The sequence below is a fragment of the Manacus candei genome, unplaced genomic scaffold (genome assembly GCF_025592945.1).
Source record: "Manacus candei isolate 608988 ecotype Guabito, Panama unplaced genomic scaffold, ASM2559294v1 h1tg000077l, whole genome shotgun sequence".
NCBI classification, from domain to species: Eukaryota; Metazoa; Chordata; class Aves; order Passeriformes; family Pipridae; genus Manacus; species Manacus candei.
The window spans coordinates 4,401,537-4,420,541 of NW_026138125.1; the positions used below are offsets into that span (position 1 = coordinate 4,401,537).

At 39.9% G+C, this 19,005-nt stretch overlaps 1 protein-coding gene across 8 annotated transcripts in view; it reads left to right on the forward strand.

Annotated features, from left to right (window-relative positions):
• The window catches only part of KYNU (kynureninase), a 60,151-nt gene that overhangs the window by 16,865 nt on the left and 24,281 nt on the right, over positions 1-19,005 (forward strand). For 7 of the 8 annotated variants that reach the window (XM_051810339.1, XM_051810340.1, XM_051810334.1 and 4 more), the window contains exons 4-9: positions 2,222-2,304; positions 8,000-8,061; positions 9,405-9,476; positions 11,013-11,087; positions 12,425-12,571; positions 18,554-18,652. In XM_051810339.1, the coding sequence (XP_051666299.1) occupies positions 2,222-2,304; positions 8,000-8,061; positions 9,405-9,476; positions 11,013-11,087; positions 12,425-12,571; positions 18,554-18,652 (538 nt within the window). The remainder of the gene's footprint in view (positions 1-2,221; positions 2,305-7,999; positions 8,062-9,404; positions 9,477-11,012; positions 11,088-12,424; positions 12,572-18,553; positions 18,653-19,005) is intronic. The other variant, XM_051810335.1, reaches the window with a different exon arrangement.

The window sequence follows — 19,005 nt, forward strand, 5'->3', positions numbered from 1 at the left end:
GTTAGTCCTGTGTGCTGATAGAGAGAACTTTCATCAGTAAATTCCCATTAGGAGGACACTAATGGCTATAAAATCAGAGAAAGCTAATGAAAGAGAATCCCATAGGTAGTTAGGACTTATTTTTCCCATCTTATTAAGTTCACTATCCTCTTTCAAAAATACAGATTCCCCTTGGGCTAGGAACCACTGAAAATCTTTGGGGGTTTTACTTTAACAGTCTCTATTATCCTAAAGTCCCTTGATCACTATATTACGGTGAAGAATAAGAAGGGAAATTACCAATAAATGTCTTGCTGTTTGTGAAACACATAACACTGTCTTCAGAGAAGGCAGCTGCATTATGGTCTGATAGAAGGGAGGGAATTTTAGCACTAGTCCTGCCCCTTACAGCATTTTCTCCCCTACCCACCCACTGCCTTTATTCTTCATCTCTGAAATGTTCTTGTAAATGAGAGCTGTTTCACACTGCCCGTTCTCTGCTGTCAAGGTCTCATCAGAGAGCAATTCTGAAATGGAGAAAAGCAGTGAGCTGGTGTACCATGACTTTATCCAAATTGGGGATCAGGGTGCTCCTTGGCATCTGTGGAGGACTGGTCTTGTCAAACCTGGGGATGTTATTTTATCTCTAAGAGATGTTCCACTGTACCTGTGCCCGTCTTCATCTGTTGACCTAACCTAGTCCGAAAGTAGATGGTATTTTGCAAGGATGACAGGCTTGAAGTGGTTAATACAACTGTGCTTTTGCAGCAGTTCTATTCTCTAGGATTGTAGGGTTTTTTGAAATATCCCTAGGAGGTGTGAATTAGACCCAAGTCAATCAGAAGGGGTCTGACTGTAAAACGCCCAGGTAATTTGTGTGGGAGACAGAATTAAATTCTCCCTGAGAAGGGAAAGTATGAGGTGGATAGCAAAAAGCAATCTTTTAAATAGCCTTGACGGTGGGGTAGTGTCTCATGCACCCTCCTTTCTCGTGTCTTAATCTTCCAGCTGTCCTGTCATGATTTTATGTGAACGTTGTGGGCCTGTTCTTCTTTAAAAGGTTCATTTTTTTTCTTTTTTTCCCCACATCAAAGCTTTTAGGGCCTTTTTTTCCTCTCTACCCAGCTTCCTACTGGTTTTGTCCCTATTTTGAAACAGCTTTATAGTCAGCCTTATGCAGCCTGGTGTTTCTGACTCCACAAGTACCCCGTGGTGCTCAGCAAATATGAAAATCATCCAGTGTGAGATGGGAGCCCAGAGCAATGTTCCCCTGGATTAGCACCATTATTACTTTCCTCAATCTGCCTCCATTTGCATTTAAATCTCTACTCTACACCCTGCATGTTTAAGAAACTTGGCAACTTTTAATTTATATATGCATGGTAGCTACCTTAGAAGTTTTCTTCTCTGTCATAATTGAAGGAAAAATTAGTTCAGAGCATATAATCCAGGACTGAATGTACATATCTGTCACTCCAGAGTAGTGAGGCACTTGGGTTTAAGGTGATCATGTGATCCACTGTAGACAAGAGCAGTTTTTTAATACACTTTGTCAACCCCAAAAGCTTTATGCCCTCTCAGATCTAGAACAATTTGTCAGGGAGAAGAGAAGCAGTAAAAATTAGCAAGCAGCTCAGCTGGGGCAGGTGCTGCCCTGCACAAACACGAAGTACCTGCTGGTTTATGCAGGAGGGTGAGCTCAGGCAGGAGACACAGGAGGATGGAAATTGTTTCTGACAAGAAATATTTCTGTCTGGGAGCAAGGCAGTATTCAAGTCTATCATCCTCTGCACCATACAATGTTCAGCTAGAAATGCAGGTGGGGTAACTCTGTGAGTGATCTCTGCTCCCTGTGCAGTTGATGTGAGCCTGGGTTAGCAGGTGCCATCCCACACTGAGGTGCCCTTTCCCAGCGTGCCTGCTTTCAGAGGCTTCTGGTACCCATGCAGCCACTTCCAGAGGGCTTGTGAAAAAGCTACCATCTTTAATGCTGGGGAATTTTTAAAGGAACTTTTTGGGTCAAAATAAATAGTTTTCAAGCAACTGAGAACCTGTCAGAAACCAACAAATGAATTGCATTTGCTACAAGCTTTTATGGCATGAGAAAAGTTATCAGCTTAGGCAAGTCTCTTTCTCTTCATCTTCCCTCCTCCAAATGTGGGGTCTCCAAACCAGATGTGTTTCTCAGGACTGATCCAAAGGGAACAGCTCCTGTTTTCATCCTTTCTCTCTTCCTTTTCAGAGGTGTTCATGGCCATTTCAATGGCCGGCGCCCGTGGGCTTTGGCAGACGAGTGCATCCTGGACCTGATGGCTCAGCTGGTTGGTAGGTGTGAACTGCAGGGGAAAATCTTTCTCCAGAAATAATAATTAAAAAAAAAAATTGGTTTCTTTGGGGACTGAAAATCCCGAAACTCCGTAACCGGAATTGAGTTCCTTTAATTCTTTTGTTTTAAAGTAGTTTTTCTGAGTATGGACTAACACTTTTTTAAGACTGCAGTGATTTAATAGATGAATGTATGTGATAATATATGAGCATATGCATATCATGAAACTAATTGCAGCAAAGGGTTTCTTGGAGCATCATAAACCACTTGGACTAACACGTGAAGCCCTTTTAAAGGGCACTTGGTATTACAGATTCTCAGTCACTCTCCTAAAAGTAAAATGATGAACTTTCCCCTTTCAAAAATTATTTCTATCTGACATTTTCTGCTTTTCCTCCTCTTCCTACCACTAAGTCCAGCCTCATATTTGAGAGCTGCTTATGTCAATGAAGCAGATAATTGAGGCAGGACTTGTATTGATGAGTTTCCATTACCCTGCTGTACCCCTGGATGGGCCTGCAGTGCTGGAGGACCTTGGCAGTGAGTGCTTCTGGTTATTGAGAGGTTGAGAAGGAGCTCTGGAGACTTCTCCTGGTGAATTTGCCAGCCATGAAAGCAGTTGGCTGAGTCTGAATGCAAATTTCCTCTATCGTGTCTAACTCTGTGTAGTTGAAATGATTTTCATTGGGATTTCCTTCAGAGTTGTTGCTGTCACAAGCAGAAAGAGAAATTATCTTGGCAGGGTCTTTTTCTCCCCCACTCTCACAGCTGTAGTCAAGGCCAGGTTAGTAGATTTTGGAGAGATTTGGCCCATATTTCAGTTTAGGTGTTGAAGGCAACTGTCAATAGTGACTGTCAGAACTGAATTATCAGGCATTCATTTGTGCCATCACTGAGGAAAAATATTACAATTAAGTTGACCTACTCTGTGCTGGATATTGTATCGTGATTTCTCCTTGTAGACAAGTGTTCAATGAGAAAATTATGGTTTTTCTCCTTCAAGAAAAGCAAATGGGGTCGGAACAATTGCAAACAGAGACATTAAAGAATGTTTAGTGACAAGTTTATTTATATATTAATAAATAAAATCACTTCTTGAATTCTTTATGAAGTTTCCAAATAGCTAAAATACTGGGTATTATTACTGGAGCAGAACAAATGCAATAAATTATTGTTGTAGTTGGTCTATCCATGATGTAAGCACTAAGATAACCTAAATATGAGTGTGTTTACACTGGGCATCACTGGACTATGCAGAAAAATCCCTTTTGTAGAATGAAATAAAAAAACCCAAAATGCAGATTGGGGTTCTGATTTTGTAGGTTGCTACTGTTGTACCTGGTATTGCTCAGGAGGTTAAGAAATTACTTTTCTTGCTTTCATTACATTCAAGGACAAGCTCTGCACCTTCATCCATTAAGTATCATAGAACAGAAATATGCGAGGATATAAAGGGGTGGAGTGCATTGAAATGTAGGGATTTCTCTAGTATGACCCATTCCTCTTGGCCCCTGGATATTCTTGTTCTGGTACAGTGTAACTGGGAAGTTGTGGGCAGGTGGGGAAATGTGACTTGGATTTTGCAATTGGAAACCTTGAATTTCTGAAGCTGGACGGTGGAGAATTTCTCTTATGTCCTGTGAAAGTGGGAGAGTAGTCACACTACATACTTCCATGCACCTAAATTAGTAAAGCAACAAGGTAAGACCATTGATGCTCTTCAGACAATCATGGGAGAGACAGATAAGATCCCCCAAAGGGCAGCTGGAGACACCTGAATTATCGTCTTTCTCTGTATCACCTTCTGTGAACGTTTTCCACTGCTTTGTTTGCAAAACTTGGACCCCTGTGTGGTCCCTGCAGGGTGTTGGGGCAGGCTGAGCCCCAACCTCCTGCCACTGCTGGTGCCAGGGTCCATTTGGCCTCAGCTGTAGGTTAAGAGTCACTGCAGAAAGCAGGGAGTCAGGCTGAGACCCTTTTTCCCTCAACCATCTGTCTTGCAGAGGCTGCCAGCTGCGTTTCTATTTTAATATTTGTTTAACTAAAAGATGCATTCTAGGTCTAAGGAGAGGAAAATGAGAGCTTTACTTAAATTTCATCTAATTGTTTGTCCATCTCCTTATTTTCCTTTTCTTTTCCAAGCTCCATATGACATTGATGTTTTATTTCACAGTGACCAAACCACACTGAACTTGTTACAATTTTCTTCATTGTAAACAAATATTTAAAAATATTCTATAAAAATTTTTACTGAGGTCACACTACCACTAACCTAGTTTTTGTTTTTAAATTTCTTTCCTGGGATGTGTTTTGTTGTTTTGTTGTTTTCCTCAGAAGTACGTGGAATGTTAACATTATCAGCTTAGATTTTGTTCTCCAGGTTTTTTGGGACTCTGTTTAATTGAACGATAAAATATGTTTTGGGCTTAAATCTGGCCCTCAAATTTATGTTCAGGGTTTTATTTAGATAATATCCTCATAGCTTTTTTAAAGATTTAGGTGAGTGATTCTTGGAATGCAAATGAATTAATAATTCCCTAATAATGGATGCATTGTAATAAATTCTGATATATAAAATTGTAGGTAATAGTGATGTGGCTGAGACAATAAATGTAGGAAAAAATGTTAAGGTAAAATGCTCTTTTCCAATGTGGTATTTTGTAGAATCACAGAACAGTTTGGGTTGGAGGGGATCTTAAAAATCATCTAGTTCCAATCCCCCAATTTATGTTTAAGTGCTGTTTTCCTACAAGGTGTAATCTTGATTATGTATGAGTTGAATGAACTCTGAATTTCCTTTTGTAGTGAATTTTATTTAAGAATAATAATAGAATTTTACGGTGTTTTTTACTCAGTATTGAATATATTATGGAGAAGGGGGAAGAATTGTCATTTCTCACTCTAAGCAGCAGTAAGAAGTAAAACCATTTGGTGAGATTTATTCAGGAATGGACCAAAGACTGTAAAACACCTTTGCCTGTTTAATGGTTTATAGTGCTCGAACACCTTGCTTATTAAATGCAGTCACATTTTCTTGTTCAATGAAAGTTACAGTAGTAAATACATTGTGAAATGAAGAGTCAAGGTCAATGGAGGCCAAAGCTCTTTTTCTGTGCTCACACCGAGTGGCACAACGCAGTGAAGGCAATCTCTGCTTCTCCTACTAGACTTTATTAAAACATTACAACCTTGGCAGGATCACCTTCTGATGGAACAAGATTAACTGTATGGCTGCTGCTGCAAGATGTGCTCGGGCAGGTCTCTGTTGAGGGAAGACTGAATGCTGAGCAGATTTGCAGTGACTTTGAGTGATAAGAATTATTCGAAATAACCAAAATGTTTTCTAAATTGGGGCCCTTAGCCTTTTTCCAATCATTTTACAAAATGCTTTCTACTTACTCCATTGAGGATCAGCCTTCCACAGCAGTCAGAGAGGAGAAGGATGGCAGTGTCTGCCTAACACAATCATAATTGTCTCTGAAGCTGCACTTTGCAAATGCTGCTTCCTTTTATTAAAGAGGAGATTTATCACGCAGAACGTACAGGTTTTAGCCTGTCTTGGAGATATGGTATAAAGTTAGGAAATAAGGAAAGCAAACATAATTTTGTCTCCCGTGTGCCGGGTCTTTGAATATTCTAATAGGTTAATTGGATCATAGGAAGGTTGTTTTCTGAAACACAGTGCAGGTTATAAAGGATAACAGTTTTCCAATGACACGGATGAGGTTTGTTTTGTGGGCATGAAATTCAATAATGGAAAGCTTTTAATAAATATATAATTTACGGAAGACCAAGACTTACATGACAAATGTAGTGTCATATTTAATTTGGGATGGTAGCATGCAGCTAAAAGGGATCTACACATTAACCATTTGTTCTATAGGGAAACAGTACAGCAGGCAGAGGATTGCTTGTGCAGAATTTGCTGGGAAAGCCACAGATTTCATGGAAGGAGCAGAGGGAGAAATAAGAACAATACCATTTCCTGATGCTGTCCCTTTTTTCAGCCTCAAGAGTTCCATAGCAATATTAAGACTGCAAATAATACTGTTTTGAGCTGCAATCACTCTGTCTAGCTGTCTTCTATATCTGCAAGAGAACAGCCACAAGGTGACCTCTTCCAGTAGCATGGATCCTGCAGATGCAATGCTATCAGAGGGAAGAAAAGAAAGCAAATGAGAGGAGTTTAAGTGAGGAAAAGATCTTATTTTTGCCTATGTTCTTTATATATTTCTTTACACAAGAAATATATATTTCTTTGTGGTGTCTGAGGGAGGGAACTTATTCACAACATCTCTTTTTCCTCATGGCTCATCCCTGGACAGGTCCTCCAGAGTCCCTGACAACTATTGCCAAAGCTTTCTGTCCAAAACTTGGAGATTTCAGCAGCACATAGAAAGGCCCTTGAACACCTCAATGAGGATGGTTCTTAGCTGCTCCTGTGCTGGCAGAAGCTGAGGCCTGCTTGGGAAGGATTTATTAACACTTCTTAACCATAGATTTCCGTGTTCTTTGTATTTGCTTGTATCAAGGTCAACCCATGGTTATGCCTTTTTGCTACATTGGCAAAGTGTGAATCTAAACTCTGTGGGATACGGTGAGAGTGTCCTTCTGTTTCTACTGCCTTTTCCCTCTGTTATTTGGGACCTTGTGCACTCTCAAAAGCAGGGACAGGAGAAACCCAGGACTCACCTCTCCATTTTTTGTGGAACTCCCCTTACCCTTTTTACCCCAATATCGTGTTTTATGTCCCCTTCGTTGATCTCCAGTGTGGCTCCTGTCCTCCCTGCCTGCTTACACTTGTCCTCATCCCTCTCTGTCCACAACCTCTCCCCACCTCTGGTGAACTCCACATCTGGGTGATGTTTAGGGCAAGGTGCATGAGCCTATGTCCCAGCTGAAGAAAACTCGAAACATGGATTTGTCTCAAGAGTGAATTACTTCTTTTCAACAACAGATGTCAGGTGAACCAGAAAGAAACAGGAATTAATTTTCTCCATATCTCAGTGGCTCCTTGACCAACACACAGTCTCTTGATTCGCCTGAAGTTTTTCACCAGGGCTTGATAAGCACTGGAGAATTTTTTACTAAATACTTTGTAATAACAATTAGTTGTTACTCCATTAGTTCTAGCTGTTATTAGTCTCCTGGGAGTGATGTAGATATGGCTTGTAGTGATGCCGTTGCATTAATAATGGTCTGTTATATTCAATGGGTCAATTTTGCTTGTTTTTTTTTTATTGGGAATGAGATTTAGCTTGACATTACAGTAACCACTTACCATAGGTGATTATCTCTATGTTTTCTGACTTGTGTTACGTATGAACTTCTGACAAAAATAAGCCTTCAAGTCTTGCTTTACGTACAGACTTCTGACCTGATTTGTCTGAGGTATTCATGATAATAAATCCACCAGTGCTTTGCTGGGAAGTGGAAATACTTCATTGTTTGTTGTTTTCTGTGGCTGACCTGAAAAAATAAATATTTTCCTGCCAGTGTAGTGTAGTGAGTCAGACAAGAAATATTTTTACTTCACTCTGATGACACCTCAAACATTCATTTCCTTTCTAGTCTTTTAGAGACTTCGACTGAACACATACTTTTGCTTTCTCACCACCTGTACTAGATTTTTCTGAAATTTTCAAGAAAACCTCCAAGCAGTATTTTTTATATTTTATCTTCTTATTATTTCAGGGGCCCAAAGACACGAAGTAGCCTTAATGAATGGGCTGACTGTTAACTTGCACCTCCTGATGGTATGTCTTTATGATGTATATTTGATATTGTGTTGACAAGTATTTTTCTCCTTTCTTTGTGTATGTAAGCAAAGTGCTTTCTGAAGACCTCACAGAGACAGACCTGGGTGACAGACTAACTTCTTTTAAGCCTTGGGAGTTGTATCTTGAATAATGTATGTGCAAGACCTGGCCTCACTCAATACTAAGCAGAAAAGCTGGACAGAAAAATATTTTCAAGGACTTTGGATGGGAAGTTTGAGCTGCTCTCACGTATGTTGTATGTCAGTCACCAAATGAGACCTTATTATTTAAGGAACATTTACAAGTAATTTTTCAGATTTCAATTTCACACCAAATTTCGAAGTTCAGGAAACAAGAGCTCAACTGTGAGCAAGACAAAGCTGTAATTTCAGTCAAACTTTTAAACAAAAGATAGTAGAGTGAAACTGTTTTATATATACCTAAATTTTGGTAGAGTATTTTGATTTGTATTACATAGTGGCCATAAGTGTGTCTTATTTATGCTCAGGTGCCTCTGTCTCTGGTTCTCTAGTATTTACAAAGATTTGGTTCAACTGAGTGTAGATGTGAAGCTTTGTTTTGAGTGATTCACACAAAAAGGTTTATCCCTTGAATCTGCTCCTCTGTGAAATGTCTCTGACCTTTGTTAAGATGGCAGGGTGGGGGTAAGTACAAACCAACTCACTTGGCTACTCTGCCCTGAATCAGGTGCACCAAAGTCAGACCTGTCCCAAATTTCTTGAATACACAGTCCATGCAGAGCTTTGTGTAACCCAGACTTGAGCTGGAGGACTTGTGAGTCTCCTACTAGTCCTCTTGGCATGGTGGCCAGCCCAGCGTGCCTTCACATGAGGAACTAAGAAGGAAAGACCATCCTGAAGGTGCTTTGGAGAAGGCAAAGGTCTTTGCAGAAGGCTTAGTCCTTTGGTCAGAGTTGTTTCAGAGTGAGGGATGATTCAGTGATTAATATTTTAGTGCAGGAATGAAAATCCAGTTCTTTTTCACTGTTTGCTATCGGCTGCTGCTTTTGCTTCCTGGATGGAGCTGGATAAAATCCCAGCTTCCCTGACTGTAGTCAAAGCTTTACTGTTGATTCCTGTTAAGTGCAAGTTTTCACTGCTGGATTTTTGTGGCCTTTGTTATGGATACATGAAATACAGTATTATAACACTTTCCTACTTTGATAAATGTTATATGGACAAAGAAATATTTGTAATTTCTGGGGGATTCTCTGTAAGTCTACATGAAAGTAAAGCAGTCTTTATTAAGTCATATGCTGAGAGCATCTCTCTTATCTCTGCTTAGATACATTTCAACATAATTTTTTTCTTCCTTAACAGCTATCTTTCTTTAAGCCTACTCCAAGACGCTATAAAATTCTTCTAGAAGCAAGAGCTTTTCCCTCTGACCATGTAAGAAATTAATAATTCACCATATTTGTATTATTAATCATATTTTTCCAAAGAATATCAGTAGTATGATTTGAATATTTATTAGCTCATCTTGTCCAAGTAACATTACAATAAAAAAATCTGTCAGAAGCCTTTGAGCTCAGCATATTTTACAGATCGTAGCTTTATTCCTTCTGTTCAAATAAAAAGTGCTACAAGAGGAAAAGATTGAATGGGTGCATTGATTTATTAGTCTTTTTAAAGACATTGAGCAAACTACTGGCCTAAATCAACTAAAGTTGTAAATGTTTTATTAATTCTTGTTGCTGTTTTACTTTATGAAACCAAATCAATACAAACTCACAACATTAACACTTATATATCCCCAGACAGAGATGGAAATGTTTGTTCTTAGCACTTTAGATTACTAGTTCAAACATCATTTGTCTGCTATAAAGTAGGAGACAATAGCCCGTGCATGAGAGCTTGCAGCAAATTAATCTTTGGGTTTGTGGCCCACTGCTACTTTATCATCAACGCCATCAACTCGTGGAAATTGATAACGAATTTGATCTCTAAGGTGTGATAAAAGTGGCTCGAGCTACTAATGGGTTTATTTGTAGCAAACATGGTGGCACAGATATATAAACCTCAAATTGCTTCTATTCTAAGTAATGTTTATATTAATCCCACATTTGTTCCAGGCACACTTGTGTACTTGGACTCCATCTTCCTAAATTTCTACAGCAGTTCAGTAATAATCTCTGCAACTGCCACTGCTTCAGCTCCTGTTGTGAAATTTTAAACTACTTCATACCGTTATTTGATGATTGTTATTTGATCCCCAGAATCGTTATTGATAAAATTGGCAGATAGGATTTTCAAAATATTATGAGAGTTTAAAGCTCTTATTTCCTGCCAGCTGTGCAGCAAATAGAAGAGGTTAGAATAGCACAGGACCATATGTATGTGCTGGCCAAACCTCATTTGTGTAGGCAGCAGGGCATTGTGACAGCCTGGGATTGAGTGTGTGTGACCAAGAAAAGTGGGTACCCAGGGCTCTACAGAAGTGATACTCAGTCTTCTCCTTTGCTGTTATCCATGAAAGATTGGCTTTCTGGCGAAGAAAAAGGTAAAGCACATCCTCCATCACATTATAGAACCACAGTTGGTTTAGGTTGGAAGAGACCTTAAAGATCACCTCGTTCCAACCCTCCAAACGTGGGCAGGGATGACACCCACTAGATCAGGCTACTCAGGGCCCCACTCCACCCTCATTCTGCTCCATGAACTTATCCTGTAGGATTTAGGCTTTGACTTCTCACTCAAAAGTTCTTGCAGTCTTATATGAATTAAATTTGTGTCTTTTTTAATCCAAAGGAAATCCGGAAACTTTTCAGTGAAGTTGGATTATGCTTTCAAAGCATTACTTTCAGTGAAAGGCAAGGCATCTGAATTCCTGTTTGAAGTTCTGATGTGTTTGTCCTTTTTTTTTTTTCCTTTTAGTTGTATATCATGTATTTGTGTTAATGTTGTCTGTGTGGAATTCTCTTCCAGTATGCTGTTGAGTCCCAGCTTCGACTGCACGGGCTGGATGTGGAGAAAAGCATGATCCTGCTGCAGCCACGGCAGGTTGGTGAGGAATATGTCAGTTCTACTTGCTGTCACTAAGGGTAGAAACATATTTCATGTGAAAGTAGGGCATATATTCTCAAATATTTTAGTGTCTGCCTGCAGAAGTTATAATTTGTATTAAAACTCTTTAGGGAAAATTTATGAATCGTGTGGTCTGTTTCAGGGTATATTTTTTGACATTAACCCCCATTTTATAATTGCTGATTCAATAGTTAATTTTCCTGGAACAACAACAACAAAAAGGTTATTTTCCCTATTTTTCCTGTTTGCAAAAACCAACAGCACAGTGAGTCACCTGCAAAATATAGTAACTCATTGAGAAAGTCCATTGTCCTCTGAACGTCCTAAGGTAAGAGATTGCCATAACACGAGCAACACTGTCTGTATCAGCACAGACTGAGAGAAAGGTCTGCTCTGAGTAATATGCAATTCAGATTAATTTGAAAGGCTGCCTCGCTTCACTTCTGCAGCATTAAGAACTTTGTCACCTAACTATAAACCGAGGGTGACCTTTTGCTTCTGAGATCTGAGTCATCTTGTGAGTAAAGAGCCCACTCCTGAATGCTTGATAGATTTGCAGAGATTGTTGAGATAATAACAGTCCCTTGCAATTCAACCATCTTGCCCAAGCTCTTTTCAGTAACCAGTCTAATTTAATTCTAGGTTTTCACTGCCTAATTGATCCCTAGGTGGTGGTATGTTTTACAAGATCCCTTGCTAGGAAGACAGGAGGAGGATGGGGCAGTAATTTTCCTATAAAGAATCAAAAATGAGGTGGTTTTTTTTTTCCTTTTGGTTGAAATTTTTCTGTATTTAATGACCATAGGTTTGGGGATTTTTGTGCTTTCGATGATGTGAGACATTGTTTTCGAAACATAAATATGGCAGGTTTATAATAGCTTCCTGTGGGATGCCAAGTTTATTAAAAAAGTGCATAGTGAAAGTGATAGACAACTTTCAAGACTTGTGGGTGTCACAAATTTCAAATACCACTTAAAAATCATTAGATATTCTGTTTGCACCAGGAATTTTTTGTTGTAAATTAAAACTGTCAGAAATATTAGAAAGTATAAAGCATGTTAGAGCATGAATTGAATAGACTTTTTATAACTGGTACCTTCAAGACTCATTTGCTAATGGTTTTTTTTGAGGTTACTTGCTCATAGGCTACTTCATAGCACTACCTTTGTACATCATTACCATGCTAAGGATTTGCTTTTGATCTCCTTATGGAAGCAGCGTGGCTCATGGTAAAATATAGATTATGAAATAAGGACTGACAGTTTCATTACTGCCAGAGTTGATGTAAAATGTGTGCTTTAACTTTGTTTTAGGGGGAGGAGACCTTGAGGACTGAAGATATCCTTGCTGTAATTGAGAAGGAAGGGGACTCTATTGCTGTCATTATGTTCAGTGGGGTTCAGTACTACACAGGACAGTTGTTTGACATCCCTAGAATAACAAAGGCTGGCCAAAAAAAGGTAGGACTGCTCCAGATTCATCCTCTTAACACCACTTTTAGATCAGTTTTCTGTGTGATATATTTTTAATTTCTACTAATTTTTGGTAACAAAACGTGGAATTTTGTGTGACTGGTAAAATGTAAAAGCATTGTGTGCCTTTATCCTTTGGAGGCTGTGTGCTGCAAGAAGAAACAGCAGTTAGAGCAATCTTGCAGGTGAGTCTTAACCTATATGGAAAGATAATTCATGACTATTAACTTATACCTGGCTTTTCTTGAAGGATGGAGTATCAACAGTTTCAGTGCAGAAGGAGGAGGAGGTAACCACAGCTGTAATCTCTCTATAAAAGTTAGTTTGTGTTAGATTTCTGCTTTATTTGGCAGACTTTCATGATTTTCCTCCTTTTCCGCTGCCATGTTATGGCAGTTTCTGCCCCCAGTGGGTAGGGAGGTGAGTTCCCCATGGAACCAGTACTGCTCAGACTAGGCTGATGAGTTTTCAGGAGACAGGCACAATGTGGAGCACATCAACATCACAAGATGACTGTTTTTTAGTGAGGATTCAGCCTTTGGAGCTTGTAGGCTCTGTGGACATAGCTGTAAAACTCTTTAACCATCTCAATTGCCTTAGGAATCCAGGAAAAAATAGTTTTTAATTAAGTCACGTTATCAACAGGAGGTGACCAGACTTTCCATAGTGGCAGCCTTTTGCTGAATGCTCCTTATCTCACACAAGATTAAATCACTCAAGGGTAAACTTATTCAGTATCCCTGGATTTTTGGCAAACCAGCTAACCCTTTATATTTGATGGTTTAACTCTCTGGAGAGGTTCCTGGCTCACAACAGGCTATACATCTTCTGCTGCTGTAGGTTTGGCAGTGGAAATTTTTCTGGAGGTCGGGGCATAAGTTATGCTGCTGGAAAGTGATGGTAAGGTCCCCCCTGGGAGAGCAGAGCAGGTGTGAGAGCTAGTGCATGGCCCATGGGATATAAAAAGGGAATGTTCTCACAGAGCAGCACCTGGCAACAAAATTGGTGCTAAAAACAGTACAAAACAAAACCAACTTCTGAAGTGGATGTAGAAAACCAAGGGAAAAAAGAAATGGAGGGAGTCAGCTGCAGGGGGAAATGGTGTTGTGTATTAGCTCTAAAAGCAACACTGTTATAGTGCTTTCTTGGAGGGTCTTCCAGCACTTTGCTGACCACAAATAATCATAAAACTATGCTGACATGTCAGAAAGGGAAGACAGGTTATTAACAGGATGATGCCACCCACTGCTCTACTCTCTCACACTCCTGGTGGCAGAAAAGCTTTCATTCAACCACCAACACCTACGTGCCTTCAGTGCTGCTTCCCTGAAATCTGCTCCGTGATGTGTCTGAAAGGTGTCTGACAGAGAGAAATCTTTCTTCTCTTCTATAAACATGAACGACCTGGGAATAGCCTATCATTTCACCACCTCCCTAAAAATGCTCTCTGGACTGTGGGATGTGGGCTTGGATGAGTGGAAGTGATGTGGTTTCACTGAAAGCTATAAACTACCCTGAAGGGGTTGAGAACCTGTGTCCTGGGGAAGAGTGGTCACTTATAGTTTATTACATAGAGTAAAAATGGATTTGATTTTTATGATATCTGAGGAGATAACCAGGCATTCGTGGAGAGAGATTAAAATTTCTATAAGGCAGTGCAAATAAAAATATTAACTCAGGGGTATGTGCTTCCACACGGATACACACAAAACCACTGCACACTTTATACAGAGACTGCATCATGTTACTGAAGAGGAGAACAATTTCTGACAGCTGTTCATCATTCCAGCAGGCACAGGTAAATGTCAAAGGCCTGTTTCCACCTGCATGCCGTTAGGGGTGCTATAAGTAGACCTGAATCTCTTCCTCCAAGATTTTTCAAAAGTGGGGGGACCCTAACACATTTAATTACCAGTCTCTTTGTGGTTTGAGTGTGTAGGACTGGGATATCCAGGTAGATACACGGCTTAAAATGTCGTTAGTATATTGAAAAAGCAAAACTAATTCAACCTGAAGAACTGTTTGAGTACCCTTAAGGCTTGGAAAACGTGAGCCAGCCCTGTTTTTAATTCCCTCCTGTCAGATACACTCAGCTCATTGTCCTTATGGATTCTGCCCTGGGGTTAAGTAATTGTTTATATGTTTATACAAATCCACTATGTAACAGACTCTTATACCACACTTAAACGTCTGCATATTGTAAATATTTACTTGAATAGCCACAGAATCAGCAATTCATGAAGAGTTTCTCTCTTAATATTGGTAAGAGCTATTCCTACATCCTGCTGCTTCTCTTAATCTCAGAACTTCTGGTTATCAAAAAGCCCCAAATGGGGGATCTTCAAAAACAATTGTCTCCTCTCCCCTTTCCCCAGGTCAGAGCTGATGTTTGGAGCTGCTGTTGGATTAGAGGAGAATGAAATCAGCTTCTAAAGCAGAGTAATTAGCATCTATGTATCTATAAGTTTAATTGGACTTAAAGACTATATGTCCTTCGAGAGCTTCTGGATCCGATGAAAACAGTATTGTCTTATACATATTTGCACAGAAAGACTGGAAGTCCTTTTAAAATATATTTTGAAAGAAGATAAGACTGAAAAGCCATGTTTAGAGCAAAAATGCAAGGTTCTCCTTCCCAGTGGTGAAGGGTGGTGAATGACCCTGTGCTCCTGAACAGAAAATAGGTTGGGGAGCGCTGACAAGCAAACGACTCAGAAGGCAAAAATACAAGGTGAAAATGTCATTCAAGAAAAAGAGAGGGAAAAAAATCACTTGTCAGACAGTATATTAGAGAGAAAAGTCCTACACAGATGGTCTTAATAATTCTTTTAATGTACAACTGAAATAAAATCCCGCAGTGTTGTGCCCTATCAGGTCTTGGAGAGAGATTTGAGCTGCGAGCTCTGGAGGTCTGGAAAATGTCCTAGGATTCTTGAGGTCAATCATTTATGAATTAAGTTACTGATTTCCTTTTACATTTTTTAAACCAATTTCCTAAGTTCTCTACGTACATTAAGATTCCTCCCAGAGTGAAAGCTCTGCACATAGACAGCTTCATTAAGTCATTAAATATTAAATGAACTAAATTAAGCTTGAAAAATTACCTCAGGCTATTTTTCCATCTAAGGTCTCTCAGATAAATCAAAATTACTACATATTGTGCAAGAGACTCATCAACAGGCTGAGGAGGATGTAACAGTTTTCCTTGTTTCATACTTTTGAGCTTGCTTTAGAGGATGGAGGGGGCTGAGTCGTTTTCTTCTTCTGCAAGTTAAGAAATGGCTGACTTTTAGGAGACTCTACCTTTCAAATACAATTTTCATTTCATAAGTTATATTGTACTTTCCACTGACTCTGTACTGTTATGTAAAATATTTTAATCTCTTGAGTTCCCAGTAGGAAGAGCTTTAAGATCCTTCATCTTCATTTCTTTTCCCGTCTCTCTTTCTAAATGTCCCAGCTTTGCCGGTGTGAAGCTGTCATTTCTCTCCCTCTCTCCAAATGTCATTGTCCATGCTGAGTTGTTACCTGCTGGTTATCAGCAGCTACCCAGACACTTTGCAGAAATGACTTTTAGATGTTGGAACGGAGCAGAAGAGGCAGGGGAGAGCACACCTCCTCTCCCTCGCCCGGAGCAGATGGAGAGCTCTGTTTTTCCCCCAGTCTGGGGAAGCGCTGTTCCCACGCAGTCCTGGTTCTGCGTGGCTTGTGCAGGGAGAGCTGTTTCAGTTTGTTTTACTTTTTCCCTGCGACTTGTGTGGCTAAACATTTGCTGTTTGTGTGACTCAAGTGCCAGACACCTCCCTGGGAAAAACAAACCAGCACAACCCATCTTGCAGACGACGACTCGAACAAACTGGTGCGAGTGGGTGTTTCTGAGACTATGCAGGAAACCTGCCAGCTCCGAACCCAGATTTTCAGACTGTGCCTCAATACTGAGTTAGAAAGTGCCCAATAGGATTTGCCAGCTAATTTCAAAGCACTGGGAAGCAGTTAGAGGAGTTCAGGAGGATGACCCATGGGTGGTATGGCTGTGGGCCTCCTGTTTGAGGGCTACGAGCCCATGGTATGGGTTCAAGCTGATCTATTCCAGTCAGTGTCAGTGGCCAAGACATTTTGAACATATCAAGGTTACAGGTATAGATATGACTGTGGAGCATCTTTATACTACCATGACTGCAAGGCCATCCAAACTGCCACTGTCCTAAAGCATCTTGTCTTACCTCCCGTTTATGACTTACTGACAGGGAAAAGACAACTGATTTTGGCACATGACTTATAGGATCAAATTTCTTATAGGTTTTTTCTTTGTGAGCAACTTCCATTGTTTTGTCTGGTTTGATTTTGTTATTGTACTGCCAGGCACACACATTCTGAAAGGCTCTCATCCGATTGTGTTATTCCTGGTTTCCACCAATGAATCTGTCGTAGAATTGCTTCCAAAAGTTTGTGTGGGATGTATGTACAAAGGGACACCTGTAAAGGTCTAAATCCAGTCAGCTGAAGTTCTGAAGTTAATGCCTTAAAACCTTGTGAAAACCTTCTCCTTCACTGGCAATTGGCTTTAGTTTGCTGTAGCTTATTTCTCTGACGCCATTTTATCCCTGAATGAGAGCATTCCTATGGGAATTCAATGTGCTTCAGCCTCTCTACCTTAGCTTCACCGTTTCAGTTGATCTGTTTTAACTCAGTTCTGCGTGTCCCTATGAAGTCAAGCCACCAAAGTTATTTATTGGGACTCTTATTCCTATGTTTCAATCATGCAAGTGCTATGGCAGTGAGTTTTCTTCCCATTGCTTTGCAGCAACTTCTTAAGCTGATAACTCCACCAAAGCCTCCATTAGAATTAATGTGTCACACCTTTTTAAAATGCTGCTTCATTCAAATTGTTATCTAGTTTATACAGAAGATTAAATATACCAAAGTAGTGTTTAAATAATTTAGCTAAGGCTCTCTCCATGCAAGAAACAGCAGGAGATTCTTAAAAAAAAACCCTTTTGTTTTATTATTGGATGCTGATTTTTCTGAAGCCTGTACTCTCACTCCTATTCCTACCCCGCTGCTTGCAAGCAAGCTGTTTGTGTTTTAAAAGCAAAATGCAAAATAGCATTTAATTCCTAGTCCAGGAACAAAAAAAGCAGTTTTATTTCTCTGCACTTAAACAAATAACAAACCTTGGAAGAACTTTTTAGTTTAAAAATGCTGCCATCCAGTGGTTATTTCGTGTGTAAAACCTGCTTTTTTGGTCTAGGCGTCTCTGGTCCTTAGATTCCTTTTTTCCCTTTCTTTCCCTGTGCAAATTGGATTCCCAAAGAGCAAAATACTTCTAGTTTAAATATCAGTGAGACTTTCAGTAAAAGTATATGGTGGAATGTAATTGTTCATGAGTAACTGGCATCATTATGTACTTTACTACTTTGTTTCTGCATGTTGTGCCATAAAACAGGTTGTATTTATGCATTTGTTCTGAGTACTTATTTCAAATGATTCCACTTTATTGCATGATCAACATCTTAGGAATCTAAACCATATCTAGTAATAACTCAAAGCAGATGGGTCTTGATAGATTCATCATAGAAGGGTTTGGGTTTGAAGGGACCTTGAAGATCATCTATTTCCAACCTGTCTGCCATGGGCAGGGACACCTTCCACTACACCAGATTGCTCCAAGCTCTGTCCAACCTGTCCTTAGACACTTCCAGGGATGGGGCAGCCACAACTTCTCTGGGCAACCTGTGCCAGGGCCTCACCACCCTCACAGCCAAGAATTTCTAATCTCTAATCTAAATCTCTCTTTTTTTAGTTTAAGTCCATTTCTACTTGTCCTATCCCTACCTGACTTTTTACAAATAGTCACTAGATATCATGCCTATGGAGAGAGTAAGTAAAGCTCTACAGGGTTTTTTTCAAAATAACTTCATGGTGATGATTATCTTAGCAAGTAGTATAATAATCATCTCTTTCCTGCAGGGATGCCTTGTTGGATTTGACCTGGCTCACAGTGTTGGGAATGTAGAGCTTCATTTGCATGACTGGGGAGTAGATTTTGCCTGCTGGTGCTCCTACAAGGTAAAATAGATTAATTGTTGGAGACTATTTTCCATAATGTCACTTATATCATGGGTCAGCAAACAGGTCAGATGAATAAGAACTGCACCTGAACTGTTGATCAAGACTTGGCTGAACCTTTGAACCAGCCACAGTGAGGAGATGGACACTGATTTTAGTGGTGGCTTTGTTATGAGAGGTTCCAAAAACTAACAGTGGCAATGACCTACAAGGTCTTGTGAATGTGAGGTGGATGCTGGTGGTGGTTAAATATCTGCTCTGAAGCACATCCTACCCTGTGGTCACAGGATCAGAGGCTCTTCTCTTATTTCCCACACTGAGAAGGTGTCACAGCTACAGGGTTTTATGAAGTG